Source organism: Phyllostomus hastatus, unplaced genomic scaffold (genome assembly GCF_019186645.2).
Source record: "Phyllostomus hastatus isolate PE091 unplaced genomic scaffold, TTU_PhHast_1.1 phas_scaffold_55, whole genome shotgun sequence".
In the NCBI taxonomy this organism is placed as follows: Eukaryota; Metazoa; Chordata; class Mammalia; order Chiroptera; family Phyllostomidae; genus Phyllostomus; species Phyllostomus hastatus.
Window position 1 is genome coordinate 3,241,236 of NW_025334035.1, and position 16,860 is coordinate 3,258,095.

The 16,860-nt window shown below is 45.8% G+C and overlaps 1 protein-coding gene and 1 non-coding gene across 2 annotated transcripts; both read left to right on the forward strand.

The window, feature by feature from the left end:
* Positions 1-646: 646 nt before the first annotated feature.
* On the forward strand, positions 647-11,305 carry ALOX15 (arachidonate 15-lipoxygenase). The gene is given in 14 exon segments (XM_045824404.1): positions 647-927; positions 2,428-2,623; positions 2,919-3,000; positions 3,095-3,217; positions 3,383-3,486; positions 3,667-3,815; positions 4,451-4,594; positions 5,761-5,970; positions 7,889-7,975; positions 8,081-8,241; positions 8,417-8,538; positions 9,099-9,199; positions 9,321-9,488; positions 9,571-11,305. Coding segments are annotated over 14 exon segments (1,986 nt in total). The 5' UTR covers positions 647-792; the 3' UTR covers positions 9,775-11,305.
* On the forward strand, positions 7,452-7,640 carry LOC123809545. The gene has a single exon (XR_006784022.1). It is a non-coding gene; the product is annotated as a U2 spliceosomal RNA (small nuclear RNA).
* Positions 11,306-16,860: the final 5,555 nt, after the last annotated feature.

Consider the following 16,860-nt stretch of genomic DNA (forward strand, 5'->3'; position numbering starts at 1 on the left):
AGAAAGCAGATTAGCCCTGCTGAGGGCAGTGGGGAGGGGTGGAACGGCTAGGGAAGAATTCTCTGTAAAATTGGAGCCTAACCCGAGTTTAAAAGGCTACATAGAATTTTCTAAGAGCAAGGACTGCAGGCAAGCAACATGATGGGTTCTGGGAAGCATAGGGCTCCAGCCTAAAGTGTGGGGAGACCAGAAGTGAGAATGGGGTACAGTGGAATGACGTGGAGGAGGGCAGGCCAGGTTAGCAAGAGCTTTGAATGACAAAAAGTTTGGATTTTCATCCTGCAGGCAACAGAGAGACAGCCTGAAAGCTAGAAAGGAATGAACCTCGGAGTCTTATGTAGGGAACAGACAGATGTTCAAATTCGGTCAAGTTAATTCGGTGGCCTGAATGTACCTTCCTCAAACGCTGCTGCAGACCAGGCCTCCTTGGTCCACCCTACAGCCACGACTGTTGGCAGGGGCGGACCAACCTGTGAGGCCGGCACACACGCGCACACCCCACCTGCCTTCTGGGTTAAGGGACAGTTCCTTCTTTCTGCATGTTTTCTGCCCATAGCCTCTTCTACTTCCCCATTCCATCCTCCTCCCACAAAGATAATAGTCTGCACTTGGTACCCTGACCAGGGCCCCTCCTTTCAGGCTTGTGGGCAGGAGACTTGGCTGGAGATCTGCCATCCACATCCCCGACCCCAGCCAGCAAGGCTTCGAGGGGCGGGGTCTTGAGCCCTTTTATTAGGCCCATCCACTCTTCTTCCCCTTCAGAAGGCACGAAACGAAACGTGTTTGGACAAGATGGGTGTCTACCTTGTCCGTGTGTCCACTGGGTCCTCGATCTACTCGGGCTCCAACAACCAGGTGCAGCTGTGGCTGGTCGGCCAGCATGGGGAAGCCTCCCTCCTGACGCGCCTGCGGCCGGCGAAGGGCAAGGTGAGCTGGCCGGAGCCCGGCTGTGGCTGCACCCCGCAGCCCGGAGGCCGTCAGATACCAGGGGGTAGGGGTGGGGGGGAAGCGTCCCCTGCGCTAACAGCGCTCCGAGACCGCTGGGCAGAGCGCTTAGGGGGGTGCGTGGCACACCGCAAGCGCTCAGTAAAGGCTCCAGCCACCCGGCTTCCTTGGAATGGAGGGGAAGGAAGCTCCTCCGCGCCCGCTGTCCACAGAGCTCTCTCCTTTTGAAACGCAGGGACCCTGGAGCGGCCGTGCTTCTCCTGTGTCCTTTATTCTTAAAAGCTATTTCAAACCTCCTCTGCTGTTGCTAAATCTCCGGCCTTGCGGGCTTTACCACCGGGGCGGGGTGCGGTGGAGGAATCCACCGAAAAGGAGGAGGGGGTCAGCGCGAGAAGCTAAGATCTGAAATTCCCGATCAGCTTCTCCTCTCCCGCCACATCCACCTGGTGTTCGCCCCTGACTCCTGTTACTTTTTCCTTCCGCGGTTCCCATCCCCAAATTTCCATCGCCCATCTAGCTCTGTCCAACACCCCGGATCCAGGTGTCTGTCCCACGGGAGCCCCAAAGGAACATGCCTCAGCGAGGCCCTCCCGCTGTCCCACCTCTCACACCTCTCCTCTCGCCTCCCCTACGTGTCACTCGCGCCTCCCACTCCGTTCGCCCCTAATCAAGAACCCGGACCCTGGGCATCTCCCGCACCCGTTTCCAGACGTCCGTCCCACTCCCGACCACCCGAGTCCCCTAGAGGCTACGCCTCCTTCAGCCTCTTCCCCGCCCCCCCGCCCCGCCCTTGCCGCTTCCTCTCCCGCCCTTCCAAGCCCTTCTTGCAGCCAGAACGACTTCTTCCAGAGACCTTCCGTCCTTAACACACCCCTCCCGCCTGAAACATTTGAATGGCTTCCGCTTGTTTTCAGGGCTAAATCCAAAGCCTTGGCTTTACCTTCGAGACTTCTCACGATTTAGTCGCGCTCGTCTCGCGTGCGCTCTGTGCTCCGATGCTCGTCGCTGCTCTCCCTCGCTCAGCCTCCGCTTTCTCACTTCCTCACCGGGCTTCTCCTCTCTCACACTTGCCCTGGCTAAACCCTTCGCACCTAGAGGTCTCCGCTTAGACAGAATGTCGCTCTGGGAAGCCTGCCCCCAGGCCAGGTGGGGGCCTCTATCAAGCTCAGCCTTGGAGGTGGTGGTGGGGCCCCAGGGTCCCACCGCTGAAACTGCCTGGTTAACAGTGTATTTCCCGGCACAACTGCTCGCTCGCCTAGGGCGTGGCGGGGGTGACCAGCGCCCAGCTCAGCGCTTGGTACAGTGGACGAGCACAGGGAGGAAAAAGGGCAGGAAGGAGTGCATCTTCCCTCCTCCGCCTCACCCAGGCGGGCGGACACGACCCTGGTCGTTGAGCCACCTTTCTCTTTTTGGCTCCTTTTGAGCCGCCTTCTCAAGAGGCCCAGCAGAAGGGCCTGGGTGGGTCTGTGGGCTGGCGCTGAGATCTTCGAGGTGGACGCGAGGGAGTACCTGGGGCTACTACTGTTCTTGAAAAGGTGCAAGCGGCACTTAAAGGATGACAACTGGTTCTGCAAGTGGATCGCTGTGCAGGGCCCCGGGGCCAGTGGGGACGAGTTCAGGTTCCCCTATTACCACTGGGTGGTGGGCGATTGCATCCAGAGCCTACACGAGGGCACTGGTGAGTGCAGGTTGGGGTGCGAGGCCTCTGGGGCACAAGAGAAGCTGGAGGTGGGGGAGAGGAGAAGAGGGAACAGGGCATTGGGGCAGAAACAGGAGGGCTGGGTCTTTTTGGCTTGTGGAAGAAGCAGTTGCTGGAGTTAGCACGCAGCAGCATGGATCCTGGGCAGAGGCATGATGCTGAAGGGTCAGACCCTTTCCCCCTCAAGGATGGCCTGAGAAGGCACCCCTGGTAGGCACAGGGGAGAGGCTTTCAGGAGAAGCCTCATCATCCATCCCTTCCACCCCATTTCTAGGCGGCACATTGGTAGAGGACCCTTAAGGCCTATTCAAGAAATACAGGGAGGAGGAGCTGAAAGACAGAAAGAGGCTGTACGGGTTAGCCTTACCCCTACCTTGTGACTCCTCCTGAGCTCTGGGTGAGTCCTGGCCCTTCCTCCAATCAATACCTGATTTCATTTCTGCACCACAGATGGGGCATCTGGGAGGAAGGATTAATCCTGAATGTGGTCACAACCAATTTAACCGACCTCCCACTAGATGAGAGATTCCTGGAGGACAAGAGAATTGACTTTGAGACTTCAATGGCCAAGGGGTGAGAACAAGGTGACTGGTTGAGAAGGAGGTGTCCCGGTCCAGTGGAGGCCAAGGGGCTCCTATGGACTGCACAGGGCTGGACTAGCCCAAGGTGGGTGCTTATGGTTGTGAGACGTTGATTATGAGAATAACTCTCAAACACTTTGCCTATCCTCTCCTGAAGGCTGGCCGAACTAGCTGTCAAAGACTCTTTAAATGTTCTGGTTAAGTGGAATGATCTGGATGACTTCAACAGGATTTTCTGGTGTGGCCAGAGCAGGCTGGCTAGTCAGTATCCCTACCCCAGTACCTCTCCCAGGACCCTTACCACCCATCTAGGGACCCAGGGCTGGGAGATATGAGGTCTGGGTCCCTCTGGTAGGCTGGGGTCAAGAGGGGATGGTCTGGTGGGAACTGGAAAAACCAGGAGCTCAGATCTCACAACATGCTCCAAACTTCCATACCTAGTTCAGGTGCGGGACTCCTGGAAGGAAGATGCCTTATTTGAGTACCAGCTTCTCAATGGTGCCAACCCCATGTTGCTAAGGTGCTCTAGTCACCTTCTTGCCCACCTAGTGTTTCCTCCAGGGATGGAGGAGCTGCAGAAGGAACTCCAGGTATGGGCATAACAGCCCATAGGCGGCCACACAGTGAAAAGGGAATGAAGTCAGTGCTTGTGCTGCTTCAGGGTCCACTGTGAGGCCAGCTTGCCGCGGGAGGGAAGGGAGAATTCTATAGGGGAAATCTTCAGTGATCCTGGAGATGTGCAATCACATAGCTTTCCCCCTTGAATGAGAAATGTATATTGTGGAGGAAGAGTGTGATGGGTAATAGACATAGTCAAAATAAAGAAATAACTGGGCCTCGCTGCCAGGGAATGAGGGAGTGTGGAGTAAGAGAATTGGGTCAAAGGTGGGGCTCTTAAGAGTCAATGGGGGGTCAATTTGGAGATAAAATTCATGGCTTATAGGGTGAGGCAGATTTGGGTGTGAACCCTGGCTCCACTATTTTAAGTGGTGTGACTTCAGGCAAGATGCCTATCTTTTTTTTTTTTTCTCATCTGTTCCCTCATTTATAAAACGAGTTAATTCAAGTATGTTTAAGAATTAAGTGAGGCAATCAGCACGTGATTCATTACCTGGTACAAAGTAGGTGATGAAGATAAATTAGTTTCCTTTTTTTCCTCTTCTTTTGGGGAATCAGGGTGGGAAGATGTGTTATGCTGGTAGCCCTTGCCCTCTGCCCCATCCAGGGAGGCACACTGTTTGAAGCTGACTTCTCCCTGCTGGATGGGATCAAGGCTAATGTCATTTTATGTAAACAGCAGTACCTGGCTGCCCCTCTGGTCATGCTGAAACTGCATCCTGATGGGAAAATCTTGCCCATGGTCATCCAGGTGAGAGGACCCAGGATTTCTGCTCCTCGTGTTTAGCCCTCTCAGCTCAGCCCCTCACCCAGACTCACTGAGGAGTCAGTCACCTGTGCTTAAGCACTGGAGATGGCATTAAAGGAGGAAATGGGCAAAGGAGGAAAGGGTCAGTCTAGCTGGAGAGACAGACTGGAAAAATCTAAATACCCTCCAATGCTGAGGAAATTCCTGAGGATGTAGACAGTCTGGGAGGGGTCATGGGAGCTTTGGGGGAGGAGCAGGACCTTCCAGCAGGGGAAGATGGATTGGGCAGAGAGGCTGAGGTGTGAGAATTTAGATTACCAGGGGACAGTTGGGTTGGAGTGGTGGGGAATAATGTGAGATAAGAGGGCCCAGACTGTAGTGGGCCATGGATGCCAAGTCAAGGAAGCTGGTGTAGGAAGCTGGTGTAGGCTGTTATGAAAGATGCTGTGGGTGCATTCTATGGGTCATTTTGTTTAGGACAGATCAGAAAAGGGAGATGCTAGATACAGAGGTTAGGGTGACATGCTACAGCAATTGTTCAAGATACAGGTGATACAGGCTCAGATGTGGGAAATAGTTGTGAGGGTGCAGAGGAAAGATGGATGGGTATGCAGAAGAAAATTAAACTGGCCTGGATTCAAGGAGAGAGAAAAGGTAGAGTTAGGCAAGACACCTGCAGAAATAGGACAAAAAAGAGAAAAGGATGCTCAGGTGGGCTTTTGTTTGGCCAACTATGAGGTAATGGGGAGACATTCAAATTGTCACATCCAGCTAGTGACTAGCTGAGAACTGGAGACTTAGCTGAGTACTGGCAGTATTGGAAGACGAAAGAGATGCTGAGCTTTCTGAAGAAGAGTGTGGGATAAAGGAAGCAGAGGGTCTGAATCTTGTTCACACTGAGGGGACTGAAAGGGGAAGTGGAGGCCAGGAAGTCAGTGGAAGAGGAGTTTCTGCAGAAGTCCAGGGACAGAGCAGCCTGTACAATGTTAATGCATTGAGTAGGTAGGAAAGGGAGGAGAAGGAATAGTGGCTTTGGGGAGTAGCAGCAGTGAGATGGAGAAAGCTAAGCAAATTCGGGGAAGAAAAGAGGGGTTAAATATATGGAAGGGGAACTGGCTGAGCAACTGGCACTCATCCCTCTTTTCCCCACACTCTTATTCTTGCTCTAGCTCCAATTGCCAAGTGAGGAATTGCCCTTACCACCACTTTTCCTACCCACAGATCCCCTGATGGCCTGGCTGTTAGCTAAATGCTGGGTCCGTAGCTCTGACTTCCAACTTCATGAACTGCAGTCTCATTTTCTGAGGGCACATTTGATGACTGAACTTATTGCTGTGGCCACCATGAGATGCCTTCCATCAATACATCCTATCTTCAAGGTAACACCTTATCACCTGCTCTCCTGCCTGCCCACTGCCCTCTGCCCCATGGCACAGTCCCACCTGTGGATGCAACCTCTCTGTGGAATCTCAGGGTGTGGGGAAAGCCAACCAGTGAAAGATGAGGGAGGATGGCTTGCTCTGCATCTTTAGCAGGGTGACTTTACCTCCAGAGGAGGTAAAAATGATTCATTGGCAAGGTGGGGGTGTGGGGAGGAGAAGTGAGAAGTCTTACTCTTTTTAGTTATAAAGCACATATAGATGAGCATACATATATCAACAGTACAAACAAATGACTGAGGATTCCATCCCAAAAGAAGGTCCCAATTAACATAAAAGACTTTTCCAGCCAGTTTTGACTGGTTCTAAAATCATAACACATAGTACTGGCTGGTGTGACTCAGTGGATTGAGTGCTGGCCTGCAAACTGAATGGCTGCCAGTTGATTCCTAGTCAGGGCACATGCCTGGGTTGTGAGCTGGGTCCCAGTTGATGGTGTGATACCATCACACCATCTGGTACGTCCTTTATCTGAGTACATTATCTTAAGGTAACCAGTTGATGTATCTCTCATGCATCAATGTTTCTCTCCCTCTCTTTCTCCCTCCCTTCCCCTCTCTCTAAAAATAAATAAATAAAAATCTTTTAAAAAATAGTAACACATAGGTTCAGGTCAACAACAGTAGCCTGGTTTTTTTTTAAAATTTATTTATTTGTTGTTGTTGTTTTACAGATATTTGAATCAAGTATTCATTCACCCAGTAACTATTTTTCTCGGGTGTCTCCAATTGGGCAAGAACTCTCCTAGATGCCTGTGCTAATATGCAAGACAGGCAAGGTCCTGATCTTTGGGGATTTTCATTTTCAATGAGGGCTAACAGGCAATAAAGATTACACTATGCCATATCTGCTGTGATAAGTACAATGCAGGGAATCAAAGCAGAGTGATGTGATGTCGAGTTTAGATTGGGTGGTCAGGAAAGGCTCCCTTGACAAGATGCTGCAGAGAATGAGACCATGAGGACCCAGTCCTGAGATGATCGAGGTGCACATTGTTCTAAGCAGAGAGACCAGCTTAGAACAGTGCAAAGGTCCCAAGGCAGGAACAAGCGTGGCATGCTTGAAGAACAATATGAAGGTGAGTGTAGTGGGACAAAAGGGAGAAGGTAGGAGATGGAGTTTGGAAGGTAGGCAGGTTAGAGCATGCAATCTCAGTGAAGGCAATTATGCCCCTCAAGGGGCTAAAGTGGGCCCAGGACCATGGACAAACTAGTAATTTTTATGTATAAAGCACACACACACACACACACACACACACACACACACACACACAGTACGTAACAGATACACTATATCTGTAGCATTAAAATCTCATGAAAGTGAGAAAAGGAAAAATATCTGAAGAGACTCTTTATTGGAGCAATAATGAAAAAAGGTTTTGAAGCATTGAGTTAGATCTTTAATGGTCTTAAAAGAAAAGGATCGCTTCTCAGCCTTTTGGCTAAGATTAAGTGTAGTATTTGTTCGTATCAGTTTAATATCTGGTACGTCCTTTATCTGAGTACATTATCTTAAGTGGATATTTGGAGCTGGAGATGGAATAGGATCTTGCTCGACTACTCCACACATCGACCTGGTTTTGCAGTACTTCCAGGAACGGTACAGACATGCACAAAAAAAAAAAAAAAAAAGGAAAGGAGAATGATTTCTTCCACTTATCAGAGAGCAGTAAGTCAATGGTTTGTGGAATGAATTACAAACCAACTGAACACTCTTGGTGTCAAGGGACCACTGAACTTCATGTTTCTGCTTTGCCTGAGCACCTGGTATCTTTTCTGCTCTTCAACTCCTCCAGTTCCCTGCAGGGACTTGCCACCGCTGTCTTATGATTTTGCCCTTCCCTGTTCTCTCTTTCCAGCTGATAATCCCCCACCTGTGATATAGCATGGAAATTAATGTGCAGGCTGGGACTGAGTTGATCTCTGACATGGGTGTTTTTGATCAGGTATAAAAAGAGAAGGGAGAATCTAGAGCTTATGCTCCCTCTGGCTCTGGCCTGTGGCAGGTGGACTTGCCTGATCCTGCCCATCCTTGCTCCTCAGGTGGTGAGCACGGGTGGGGAGGCCATGTGGAGCTGCTTAGGTAAGCTGGAGCCTTAATAACCTATAGATCATTATGTCCTCCTGATCACCTGGCTGACTGGGGGCTTTTGGGAGTCAAGTCTTCCTTCTATGCCCATGATGCTTTGTAGCTCTAGGAAATCATCTCCTGGTGCGGCAAGGGGAAGGCAGGGCTGGTGGGTGTGGGCAGGCAGGAAGAGGCTTGGGAGAATAGGAGGTCTGTGTTGGGGGGCAGGGAGCCCTGACCTGACCATGTAGGCAAGGAGCAAAGGGCCCGGAGGCTCACTGTCAGCTTCAGTTCTCTTGTCCAACCTCTTGACCGGCAGGTATGTGGAAGGAACTGTGAATCTTAACTATAAAACAGACGAGGCAGTGAAACAGGATCTTGAACTGCAGGCCTGGTGTCAAGAGATCACTGAAGTTGGCCTTCAAGGGGCCCAGAATTAAGGTGAATTGAGCCCCTGCACTGAGACCTCCAATCTGAGAGATTCCTCCTTGGAACACCCCCCAGAGTCCTCCTCCCTACTTCTATGAAACCTCCCACAAGGCTGTCCAACCCCTATTAAAATGCCCAAAGGCCTTTTCAGTTTCTTACTCGATAAGCTCCCCTCTAGGTCCCAGATGCTGTGGGACCAGTGGTTGCTAATATATGTTTAACAACTGGCTTCCTAGGTTGGGGGGGGACCCTGATTTGTAGTATTTGACCATTTCCCTGGTATAAATGTTTCCACCATAGCTATCATTCTGATGTCAACCAGCTTGTTAAATACTTGAACATTTAACATAACTGACTCTTGAGAGCCAGTATGAGCCATACCAGTACCCCACTGAGTGGGTCCCTCCCAGAAGGTCTCCCCTTTTCCCCACTCCCAACTCAAGCTCATGTCAGTTCTTACAGTTCCTGAGAGTTCTTGACACCCTTTCTCCCTCTCTCGTTCCTGCTCAGCCTCTCTGAGTTTTGCTTCTATTCCTGGCCTCACAGCTTCTAACTCTTTTTACCTCTTGCAGGGTTTCCCACCTCCTTGGAGTCCCAGGACTAGCTTTGCCACTTTGTCACCATGTGCAACTTTACCCGCACTGGCTGGCACTCCTCAGTCCACCTGGACCAGGTACTTATTATAGGGGAGCAATGGGCATTTGCACCTGGAGTTGGGGAGGGAGCTGTGTGGAGATGACTAAGGAGTGTTTATTCTTAGCAGACATTGACTCTAGATATCTGTGCCTCCTTAGCTGGATTGGTATGCTTGGGTCCCTAATGGACCCTGTACCATGCAGCTGCCCCCACCAACCACCAAGGATGTGACCATGGAGACGGTGATGGCAACCCTGCCTAACTTTCATCAGGCTTCTCTCCAGATGTCCCTCACTTGGCAACTGGGCAAACACCAGGAAGTTATGGTGAGACCCAGGTGGCCTGGTCCTTGAGGAGGGGGCAGCTGTGGGAGGTGTGGCAACCTAGCCAGGGGTCCTAGGCTCTCAGCTGCCATTTCTTTTCTGTCCCTGGGTGGCTCTGGGCCAGCACAAGGAGGAGTATTTTTCCGGCTCTGAGCACAAAGCTGTGCTGAACAACTTCAGGGAGGATCAGGCCGTCCAGGATGAGGAGATCAAGATCCGCAATGCAAAGCTGGACATGCCTTACGAGTACCTGCAACCCAGCATAGTGGAAAACAGTGTGGCCTTGTGAGCACCTCCGGCCTTTGGTTGTCTCAGCCCCCCTTCCATCCAACCCACAACCCCATCCCTTGGTGATTTTAGTCTTACCCTCCCCAACCGCACCCCTTTCTATGTCCACCTTCCCTAGAGAGTCACCTTTTCTTTGGCTGTGTCCACAATGAATACATTTTACCCTAGACGAACCACCTAGGGGCCTCATTTCCCCTTTCTTCCTCCCATTTTTCCTATTGCCCTCCTTCCCTCCCTCCCTCATCACTGGGGTCTCCTGAAGGGCAGATGATAATCACGTTTATATAAACTGTTTCAAGAGTGGACTAAGCTAATGATACATACTACTCCATATTTCTTATGATTTTGAAACTTGTCTGAGTTTAACAACAATAAAATAGTGTTTTAGACTTATGAAAGAAAAGAAATTAGGTCAAACTATCCTAAATCAAACACTGGCAAAAGCATACATCAAGTCTTTAAGTAGATGGGATTTACTGCATGTCCTGAAGACAGACAGAGCACAGAGCTAAACACTGACGCAGCAGTTCTCAAGATTTTTACTTTGTGGCTCACTTAGAAAATGGTAAATGGAAGTAAAGTCGTTAAACTGAAAAAGTTGCTTCCAGCTGGAGGTAGTTGAACTTAGGGCTTCAGTATGAGGGATCTCCCCAGACCTCCTTCTCCTGGAGAGTTACACCCTCTTTATTTGTTCCCTGCTGGATCTTCTCATTCTGAGGGCATTTCTCTTCAGTCCCTGAGAGAGAAAATGTCAAATCCCATTGCTTTCTGGAAATGCATTTGTTAGAGGTTTATTAAAAACAGGCTTGTGGGGAGAAAACCAAGACACACAGTCTTGATGTTCTCTAGCACCTGAAAATATACCCCACAAGTTCCAGTCAAGGTACAAAATGAAAAATGAGGTTTTCATGGCTTACACTATTTTAGGTGAATAAATTCAATTTCTTAGAACAGACTTATTCTAACAAATATATTTTCTTATAACACATGTCAATAAATGGAAATACAGTAAGTTATTAAGAATCAAGTATTGACTCAAATATTTAGAATCAATATTGAGGGTTATAGAACATAGAAGTTAGTAATAAACCCTTCTCAGGATGGCTCAAGAGAAATTCTTACAAACATACCTCCAGTACAGAGTTTTGAGATAATAAGCAATAGAATAATTATTCATCTGGCAAGAAGGAACCTTCATCCCAACTTTGTTATTTTTTACATTTTTAGCATCTTCAAGGTAAAATCTGGCAAATACTCTCTAGATTTACCTTGAGTAAGGTAATCCAACAAAACATAATCTCTAGCTCAGTACATAGTTCTTTCATAATCTTTATGTTAAATGTTTACACTCTTTTCAAGGTTCCTCATTCAACTGCCCATTGAAACTGGAGCCTTTGACTTGTTACAATTTCCAGCTAAAGCTAATAGAAAGAGTGTGGGAATTTTTTTTCACCTCACCAGAGGACATTTTTTCATTGCTTTGACAGAGAGAGAGAAAGATGTGAAAGAAACATGGATCGGTTGCCTCATATGTGCCTCTCCCCAGGGACTGAACTTGCAAACTTTTGGTGTACAGGACTACTTTCCAACCAACTGAGCCACGCTGGCCAGGGCAAGAATGTAGGATTTTAATTTTTCTGTTTCTACATATCAAAACTGCTGGATCTGCACCTGCTCTGTCACTGCAGGGAGGGGAGAGGAGTGCAGGCTTGAGTGAGCCCTGTTGCTTGGGCCCCACTCTGGGGGTCCTATACCAACCCCAGACTTGCACTGGCCCTTTATGTGGAGGGTTGGGTGGGGCATTCCTGACAGGAAACCAAGAGTGGGCAAGCGCCTGCAGCTGGGAATGGGCTTACCTGAAGCAGAATATTGGTAAATGCAGTTTAAATTATGTCATTGTTTCTGCAACGAATATTCAGGGGAATAAAGGTGTGACATTGCAGCTGGGATAAAGAGATTCAAGCACTGGAGGGGTCGTGGCTGAAAGAGTGTGAGACCAGCTTTTTAAGGCCCTGAGCAAGCCTGAGCTCCAGGGAATCGTCTCCAACCCTAACCTCTCGATGCCACAGAGTGCTTTTCTTCTATGACTGCCAGCTCCTTTCTCTGCTAATCTCAGCCATGAGAATGTGATCTTATGGGAAGAAGTGTCTGTGAGAATAGAAAGATGTGAGAAATACTGTGAAGACAGAAGGGATAGGACTTGGTGATCCTGTCAGCACAATTAGGTATGAAGGAGGAGGAAAAGACGATTCCAAGGATCTGGGCTGGCTGGGGGCAAAAGATTTTTTATCTTAAACTTTTAAAACTGACGTATAACACACAGACAAAAAATGTGCAAAACGTAATGTACTGCTTAATGGATCATCACCAAGAGAAAATCATGTAGCAACAGGCCAGGGCAAGAAGAAAACATTACCAGCTCCTTTAAAGCTCCCATATGTCTCCCAATATTACCCTTAATTTTTAAAAAATGCATTTTTTAATTTTATTTTTCTTCTAACATAATCTAAAGTAATTCTGCTCAGTCTTTACCCTGAAGGAAGACTTGAAATATGTTTAGGTCTCAGAAAACCTTCACTTACCAATTTTGATATCTACAGCTCATTGGTACACTAACATAATTGTTGCTGGTAAACTGTGATAAGATAATCCAATGATAACTTTTAGGGCTCTTTTGAGTAGAAATTGATATTTTTCTGTGGATATATTTATTTTGACTAGCTTAATAGCCTACTGTTTTTCTGTAGCTTGCCTTTCCCTAAAGAACATCAACTATAATGGAAGTTTGGAAGATAAGTAGAAGAAGTTTTAGTTTTTCTTTTAAAGAATTTCCCACTTTGGTAGTGTAACTTTTCTGAATTAAAATTAAAGTACATCCTTGGCTTGTGTGGCTCAGTGGATTGAGTGCTGGCCTGAAAACCAGAAGGTCGCCAATTTGATTTCCACTCAGGGCACATGCTTGGGTTGCAGGCCAGGGCCCCAGTTGGGGGTGTATGAGAGGCAACCACACATTGATGTTTCTCTTCCTCTCTTTCTCCCTCTCTTCCCCTTTCTATTAAAAAAACAAACAGAACCCCCCCCCAAACTAAAGAACAATAAACTGCATGCATTTAGAATGTAAAAATTGATCATTTTTGACACATGTATATATCCACACAGCCATCACTACAATCAGGATGGTGAACATTCTCATCATCCCCCAAAAGCTTCTTGTGTCCTTTTACAATTCATCCCTTCCTCCATCCCTGTTCCCAGGCAACAATCATCTGCTTTCTGGGATAAATTACTTTGCATGTTATAGGATTTTATTAGAATGGAATCATGCAATGTATACTCTTTTTTGCTTGGCTTCTTTCATTTAGCATAATGAGTTTAATATTCATCCGTGTTATTGCATATTGTAGTTTCTTTTTATTGCTGGATAATATTCCTTTTGGGGCATATACCACAATCGGTGTATCTGTTCATTGGATGATAGTCATTTGGGTTATTTCTGTGTTTGGGCAGTCTGGACAAATAAACTTCATATACAAATCTTTGTGTGGATATATATATTTTTATTTTGGGGTAAACTCCTAAGAGTGGGTTGTATGGTCACATATGTTTAGCCTTTTAAGGCACTGCCTATGTTTTTCTAAAGTTCTTGCACCATCTTACATTCCCACAAACAGTGTTTGAGAGTTCCAGTTGTTCCACATTCTTTCCAACACTTAGGATGGTGAGTCTTTGTAATTTCGGCCAAACAAGGCTATGTAGGGACCAGTGATACTGAGCATCTTTTCATGTGTTTACCAGCCACTTTTATATGTTCATATGTAAGCTCTGTTTAGATCTTTTGACCATTTTTAAAATAGAGAAGTTTATCTTATTATTATTTACTAGTAAATGTTCTTTATATATATTAGACACAATATATATACAAGTCATTTGACTGATACATCTATTGCAAATCTTTTCTCCCAGTTTGCATTTTCTTTTTCTTAATGGCATCTTCTGAAGAGCAAGAATTTTAAGTTTTGATGAATTCCAATTTATCACTTAAAAAATTATTTCATGCTTTTTGTATTCCAGCTGAGAAACCGTTGCCTAACTCCAGCAAAAGATTTTCTCCTATGTTTTCTTGCAGAAGTTTTATAGTTATCCAACATTATTTGGATCTTTTCTTCCCCCCAATTGAGTTGCCTTAGCACCTTTGTTGAGAATCACTTCAGCATAAATGTGTGAGTCTATTTTGGAACTCTCTATTCTGATCAATACTTCCATCTTTTCATTAATAGCAACACCTTTTAATACATATTTTATTGATTATACTATTATAGTTGTCCCATTTTTTTCTCCCCTTTATTCCCCTCTGCCCTGCACCACCAGCATTCCCCCACCTTAGTTCATGTCCATGGGTCATATATATGGTTCATTGGCTTCCCCATTTCCCATACTATTCTTAACCTCCCCCCATCTATTTTGTACCTACCAATTATGCTTCTTATTCCCTGTACCTTTACCCCATTTCCCCTCTTCCCCTCCCTGCTGATAACCCTCCATATGATCTCCATTTCTGTGACTCTCTTCCTATTCTAGTTGTTTGCTTAGCTTGTTTCTGGTTTTATTTTTTAGGTTCACTTGTTGGTATTTGTGAGTTGGTTGTTATTTTGCTGTTCATATTTTTTATCGTAATATTTTCTTAGATAAATCCCTTTAACATTTCATATAAATGAGGGCTTGGAGATGATGAGCTCCTTTAACTTGACCTTATCTTGGAAGGATTTTATCTGCCCTTCATTCAAAATAATAGCTTTCCTGGACAGAGTAATCTTGGATGTAGGTCCTTGCCTTTTAAAACTTTGAATACTTCTTTCCAGCCCCTTCTTGTCTGCAAGATTTCTTTTGAGAAATTGGCTGTTAGTCTTATGGGAATCCCTTTGTAGGTAACTGTCTCCTTTTCTTTTGTTGCTTTTAAGATTCTCTTCTTATCTTTAATCTTGGGTAATTTGATTACTATGTACCTTGGTGTGTTCCTCCTTGGGTCCAACTTGTTTGGGACTTTCTGGGTTTCCTGGACTTCCTGGAAGTCTATTTCCTTTGCCAGATTAGGGAAATTCTCCTTCATTATTTTGTGAACTAAGTTTTCCATTTCTTTCCCTTCCTCTTCCCCTTCCTCTCCTGGAATCCCTATGATTTGGATGTTGGAGTGTTTAAAGTTGTCCTGGAGGTTCCTAAGGCTCTCCTCATTTTTTTTTGTATTCTTGTTTCTTCATTCTGTTCTAGTTGAATGTTTATTTTTTCCTTCTGTTCCAAATTGTTGATTTGAGTCCCCATTTCCTTCCTTTCACTATTGCTTCCATGTATATTTTCCTATATTTCACTTTGCACAGCCTTTACTTCTTTCTCTATTTTGCATCCATACTCAATCATTTCTGTGAGCATCCTGATTACCAGTGTTTTGAACTCTCCATATGATAGGGTGGCTATCTCCTCATTACTTAGTTCTTTTTCTGGAGTTTTGATCTGTTCTTTCATTTGAGCCATATATATATATTTAAAAAAAAATTTTTTTTTTGTCTCAGTGCACCAGTCTGGATGAATGTCTCTTCTTTAACTCCTTGGTTGTTGGACTTCCATACAGTTCGATTTTCTGGCAGTTCTGGTTGTTGTTTTTTTTAAAATAGGTTTTTGTCCTTCTTTTGACTGTGCAAGGAAGAAATACATATCTATTTGTGCCTCCATCTTAGCTGGAAGTCCAGAGTTTTCTTTCTAGACACCCAGTCCCTGCATCTACACCTCACTCCTTATATTACTACTGAATAGCATTTTCTGAAGGGGTCCTGAGTGCCAGTCCCTTTTCTTGCTAGCAGTGTCTGGTGCTCCTGAGTGACTGTACCCACCTTATCTTCACCTACCAGGTCTGCTTGCTTAATGTGGGGCATTAGGATTGTCATTGTGGGCCAGAAAAGGCCCTTATGAGAGACCCTTCAGAGCACAGGGATAAGTTAGAGTATTTCTTGTAATATAACTTTTGGTATCCATGCACCTAGAGTGTCCATTTTTTTCCTATCCACAAACTCATCCCAAATGAGTAATGACAATGTTTACTATTTCTGCTTTCCCACTCTTTTCTGTTAATAGGATTGTTTCATATGGTTTGGGTAATTTCTCCCACAAAAACAGGTCACACTATACATTTTACATTCTCGGAAGTTGCTTTCCACAGTTAACAATATATGATGAGAATATCTTCAGATTAACAGATGGAGATCTAAAGATTCCCTTTGCTAGCTTTAACAATTACCCTCTTGATGGATATTCAGTATTAACTATGATGAGTGCTTTAATGAATGCCATTGTATATATCCCCTTTTATGTCCTTATGTTTATAGGATAGGTTCCCAGAAATGTAGTTTCAGACTAAAATAATGTATGTATTTTATATTAGATGCTATTTTTTGAAAATCACTATTTTGAGATATACTTGACATGTAAAATCTGTACATATTTGATGTATAAAATTCAATGAGTTTGACAATAACTGTAACCCAATGTATATTATTGTCAAATTGTTCCCCAAAAGGCTATAGTGTGGTACCAGAGGACCCCTTTCTCTTCATCTCCAGCAGCATAGCAAGTTATCACCTTTCCACAAATCTAATACTATAGCAGAAAGCCTATTATTCTAGGTTTTCTGCCCTGGTGGGTCTTCACTCTGTTTGAGTACAGTTACCACTGAACATCTAGCAAACTTTCACAAGAAGAAGGATTCAATATGGAACTATAGCTGCTTCACTCCACCAGACCTCTATGCTTGAACTTTGATACTTAAACACTATTTTTGCCAATAAGATATGTGTAATTTTCAAGCTCAGTAACAAAGGGGACCTTATGATTCAGAGCAAAAACAACAGCCATAGTTCATGTTTCCATCAGTTTCTGATGTCCTCCCAAGTCTCAGAGTGAGATACAGGTGGGTCTAGATGGATGACAACACACACAGTGTGCTGCATTACAGGAGAGGACTGCTGAGTTTGGGGGACTTGCCACTTTTGTGGTAAGCACATTCATGACCATTATTTGTCTACAGGAATGTACCACGTCA